Source organism: Porites lutea, chromosome 7 (assembly GCF_958299795.1).
Source record: "Porites lutea chromosome 7, jaPorLute2.1, whole genome shotgun sequence".
NCBI lineage: Eukaryota > Metazoa > Cnidaria > Anthozoa > Scleractinia > Poritidae > Porites > Porites lutea.
In genome coordinates this window covers 21,029,779-21,035,116 of record NC_133207.1, presented here as the reverse complement: position 1 = coordinate 21,035,116, position 5,338 = coordinate 21,029,779, and the positions used below count along the sequence as shown (strand labels likewise).

At 41.7% G+C, this 5,338-nt stretch overlaps 1 protein-coding gene across 1 annotated transcript; it reads right to left on the bottom strand.

Annotated features, from left to right (window-relative positions):
• Positions 1-3,362: 3,362 nt before the first annotated feature.
• On the bottom strand, positions 3,363-5,075 carry LOC140943483 (uncharacterized). Its single transcript, XM_073392577.1, has one exon. It carries the CDS (start codon positions 4,836-4,838, stop codon positions 3,702-3,704), a length of 1,137 nt encoding a protein of 378 aa, XP_073248678.1. The 5' UTR covers positions 4,839-5,075; the 3' UTR covers positions 3,363-3,701.
• Positions 5,076-5,338: the final 263 nt, after the last annotated feature.

The window sequence follows — 5,338 nt, the reverse complement described above, 5'->3', positions numbered from 1 at the left end:
ATAGTTCAATTTTTCCCACAGCTGTTTCAATTTTGTATTTTTTTGTTCCATCTTTTTAAAACCTATTTTCGATTCAGTGTTTACATATCAGTTCACGTATGAGGGACAAAAATTTGTTACTTTAGAGCTAGAGTGATCTCCTTTATTCTAACAAGCTGTCGAAGTAAAAAATTGTTTGGATGCAAGTGAAGGAAGGGGAGAGGAAAATAGGGTTTTGGGTGTCAAAAGGGGAGGGGAGAGAGGGGGAAAGGGCTGAATGAAGCATATGTATTACTATAACTTTTTTTTTTCATTTTCGTAGAATAACAAGAGCTACGGCAAATCGAACATACCGCACAGTAAACATACAGTACCGTAGCCTTCTGAGAGGAATCATTTTTTTGTTAAGTTATAAAGTTGGAAGACATTCCCCCTTGTAATGGTGACCATTAGAATAAAACTGGGAGAAAGAAATCCTTATTTACTCGTTTTATTGTGGTTTTCCAGCGATCCTTCTAGCGACGCATATCTTTTGTTATCCCTATATTAAACCCCTAAGCTATGTGCAAACGGACGCAACAACTCCCAACATTGTTGGGCCAACAATAGTGGGAGTTGTTACGTCCGTGTTGGCAGTAGTGTGCAAACGGACGCAACAACTCCCAACATTTTTGGCCCAAAGATGTCGGGAGTTGTTGCGTCCGTTTGCACGTAGCCTGAGTATCAGGCCTTCCTAAGGGGCTAGGGGAGAGGAGATTTTAGATGGGGGAGGGGGAGGGGGAGAAGAGAAAGGAAGGCCTGACACAAAACCATTCAGCAAACCGTGTGACACATCCAAAATCTGGATGTGGCAGTGATTGGATAACACACAATACCCCCTGACGTCACCGACCGCAAGAGCGATCGGCAAGAAGCAATTGACATTTTTCATAGATGTTTTGATTTCATGTTACCGGTATGTGATACTTTTATGGACAGAGGGGACGCAGAGAGGAATTCAAAACGGCTCTAGAGGGCGCTCTCAAGTTCTTTCCTGGAATAAAAATAAAATCCGAGCAAGAATTGTGTTTTCAAGGCCTCGTAGTTTAAAGGAAAGATATACTCGGAGTATGGAAAAGCCTCATATACCAGCTTCTGCCGAAACTATGTCTGAGTATTGGTTTCAAAAGACCGGGACAAAGACGACGATATCAGTGTTTCAGATATCTAAGTTCTGATTTACAACATCCTGCCGTTAAAAGGGGATTGTTACTGTAACTGAAAATAGAGCGAGGTAGCCATGTCTTGAGACAGCCGACAGCACCAATGCTTTTAAAAAGCTTGACTTTGCTTGTGGCGGTTACGATAGCGTACGTGATTGGAATTCGTTCGCTTCCTCTTCCAAAATTCTCTCACTTTTGAAATGTCTTAAGCTCAAGCGGGCGCCATCATATTTCGTTAACTGGATTGACCTTTGCTATAGGCTCTCACTTTTTTAAAACTTGTAACAGCTTTCACGAGCTCTCCGTGAAGTGGTGGAATTTGCTGTTGCTTGATAATTTCTAGGCATAGGTGTTTCACCATCGCACCTTCCTATTTATTCTTGCAGCTCCTTTCCACCGCCCGAGGATACGAGGGATAACATCAGCTTTTTAGCTGCCAGACAAGCGCCTGATGTAACTCTGTAAACAAAAGCAATTTACAATTTTCTGGGGCACGTTTATTTACGAACGAGAGCGTTGGCGATCTTACACTAACACAATTTTTAAGACATGTTATAATTCCTGTAATGTTTTACATTACAAGTATTCAAAAACTCCTCATTGGAGGTTTAAAAAAAAAACGAAATCGTAGCAACACAAGCACCGGAGCTCGGCCAAACCGTTGAGTGAGATTTATTTTAGGCGAGCTTTTTGACACGTGAAGCTGACAACCCAATGACCGGAAGTGATTTTGATTGGATGGTATCGAATCATGCGGTGTGGGGGTGGAAGGCTCCGGTAAAAGCATCTGTGTCAGGCGTTTCTCTCCTTCACCTCTCTCCCTTTTTCGCTTCCATCTTTCCCCTTTTCCCCAGAAACGCCTGATACTCAGGCTAGTTTGCACGTGGCTAAAAGTCTGACCGGTTTCAAACTTTGCGCAACAACTCTCAACAACACGCAACAAGGTGTGCAAACAGACGCAACATGTAATATCCAACAACGTTGCGTCCGTTTGCACGAGGGCTTTACGTTTAAAAAAAAAAAAAAACCGCTGTCATTTTTAAGCTAAACACATGTGACACAAAGTCAGGTGTTGATAGCTCTTTAGTGTTAAAATTAGAAATTAAATTAAAGGAGACCCTCCAAGCTTAGAGTGCGCTCTACGTCTACCTAATGTCCGGTCTAGTTGATGAACAATAGAAATCCGACAGCGTTTAGTCACGATGGGGTTTGCTCTGCGCATACAAAGTTTTAGCTGTTTGTTCTCATTGTCGTCCTCACACACCCTTGTTTGCTTCACTGATCACACCATGAAAACAATAAGCTCACGGGGAACAATACTGCCACGCGCCTGAGTGTTACCTATTTTATGTATCCTCGGTATTGAGAAAATCTTTCGAAAGAGCATATTTGTAAAGAGAACATATGCATGGCAAACAGATGAAAAATGAATCGGCCTGATTTTTATTTTCATCGTTTGTTCTGGATGATAGAAAGATTAGCTCGATAAAAGCTAGCGTGTCTGCGAGCAGAAGTTTCATCGCCGCTCTTTAAGCTAGACCGGAGAGAAACCTCTGCCATGAACCAAACAAACCTGTTGAGCATGCGCAAGGGTCATAACTATGTGTATGCCTATGATTGGTTAAATGATAGCCCGCCTTGTCAGTAGTCAAACTGCATAACGCGCGCCAAAGGACAAATTACCGCCACATTACCTCGTCTAAACCCTAGCACATGCTCCATATATTTGGAGATCGCTTCGTGTTATAAGTTCAAAGAACGATCAACAAACCTCTGCTCGCAGTGTACTCTTGTTGTTTTCTGAGTAACAGTATTAAAATGCGCATAATTAGCTAAAGGTGTGAGATATTCCTCTCATAACTGAGAAGAGTTACCCAGAAATAAAATGTCAACGGATACAGCAATCAGACGTTTACTAGGGCAGCTGCGCTGTCATACACATAGGAGATCCGTGCATACGAGTGTCTAAAAGGGAAACGGGTAAATACTTATTGATGAGGGGGATTGAACCGTTTACTTCACGTTCGGCATTGTGACTTTCAAAAGCTTCAGAATAACTGGCAAATTTTTTTCACAAACAATCATAAACCTTTGCACTTGATGGAACGCGAGTGTCAGCTTTTTAAAAATACATTGAATTTCGCCCCTGATATCATTCACTTTGGCATTAAATATTTCCTCTTTCAACTTTTTAACAGTCCATCTTAGTCCGTATACATATGCGAGCTTACAAATGTCAGACGATAGAGTTTTTCGTCAACCATTCGTTAGCACAGGCTTGACTGTAATGAGGTCTTGCGGAAAACATGTTTAACGGCGATGTCGAAACATAATAGTCTTCCGGCGTCACTGTTACGCTCTAGCGATATCAACATCATTTTCAAATTAGAGACCTTGAAGGTTTTCGTAAACTATTCCTTTGCGCAGGCTTCACCGTGGTGAGGTCATGCGGAAAAATGTTGAAGAGCGATTTCTAAACATAATAGTCTTCGTAAGTGTTATGCTCCAGCGATTCCAACATCACTTTCCTTCCTCCCTAAAACGGCTTTCCACTTGGTTGAATCTTGAAGAATCACCGCGTTCGTGCAAATGTGACTCCTCTAGAGAGAGACAAAATGTCGGAAAATTAGGCATAAATAATTCCGGTTCAGTTTCCGCTTCAAAGTTCATCTCAGGACTATAACCTCGCTGATATTCTATGAGGCTTACACCAGACGCACTAGAGTCGCGTTCAGTGGTGAATCCCTCTTGCATTGACGGAGGAGAGTTAGTCGACTTTCGCTGGTCCCTCGAGCCGGATCCAAAACCAATATCACTCTCCAATGATACATCATCATCTGTAAATTCTATTGTTGGGCTATAGCTTCTTCGAACTTCAAAGTACCTCACGCCCGATTTTTCTGCGTAGTCGTGTCTGGTAAACACAGAATCAAATGTCCTGGGCGAAGCGTGTAGTGACTCGTCAGGGTCGTTTTCGATCGTAATTTCCCTCTCCCTTTGACATTCTATCTGATGATCCATTAGTCTGTCAGAAGGGCAGAGTTCTCCGCATATCTCACAAGGCAACGCTACAATGATGATGCTTTCTCTCGCTGCCTTGGCACGTGTTTCGCTGACTCGATCAACCCTTCGATCTGCCTCGTCGAATTCTTCCTTCGCTCTTTCCTCTCTTATTTCATCTCTCTCTTGTGTTTCAAATAAAACACTCCCTCGGTTTCCGTTCGGATTGTTTGTGGATTGTCGAAGACCTTCGCCGTTATATTCTTTACGCATGAAATTTTCATCAACCAGGCCACCTTGCTGAAGACACTTTCTCTGATGCCAAACAAGCTCATGAGCTGGCACAAGCATTTTGCAAAACTCGCATGGGAGAGTAGTATTATCGCCTTCACAAAATTTTCTATGATAATCAAAATCTTTAACAATCACATGATCACCACAGCTCTTGCAAATAGCCGTTTTCGAGCCGCAATAATTTTCATGATGATTTGCAATTTCTCTTGGCAACACAATTTCGCAAAATCTACAGTGAACGAACTGTTTTGTGCACTCGTACACAAGATGATGCTCTTCGTCAGCTTTACGTATTTTCTCACCGCATTTAGGACATTTGATACTGTGGCGAAAAGCTTCAAAACGAACTTTCTGCTTTTTCATTGTCACACTTGCTTAGGCGAAGTTTATCTCAATGTGATGCTTTGAAGAATCTTTACACTCAGGCGCTTCTTACAGAAAGGTTCTGCCAGAACCCGATTATTTTTCCTCTTTCTTGGCAGGTGCAAAGTGCTCTGACAACAAACAGTTAATGCATTTTAGAGGCTCTTCGCGGATAACATTTGCGCATACGAGATGCCTCAATTGAAGTAGAATATTAAAAAATTTGGCTTTATCAGCGTAAGGTCCAGTATAATAAAAATATGGGTTACTCTTCAAGTGCTTTATATTCGATATCGGCTTCGAAATTCAATCATGAATATTTCGATCACTTTGTAAATACTTAAATTGTTTCCTTCCATTATTAGTTACATCACTATCCACTCATCCCCTGTTTTTGAGGAAACGGAAAATATACTTACGAGGTTATTTGTCGAACAACGGCGAGAAAGTCAGACTTTAGTAGAACATAATACATCGTTTAAATTTTCTGTAGACTTCCC

What these genes read in the sequence shown, in the direction of transcription:
- LOC140943483 (XM_073392577.1), bottom strand. Translation starts at nt 4,838, where the DNA reads ATGAAAAAGCAGAAAGTTCGTTTTGAAGCTTTTCGCCACAGTATCAAA.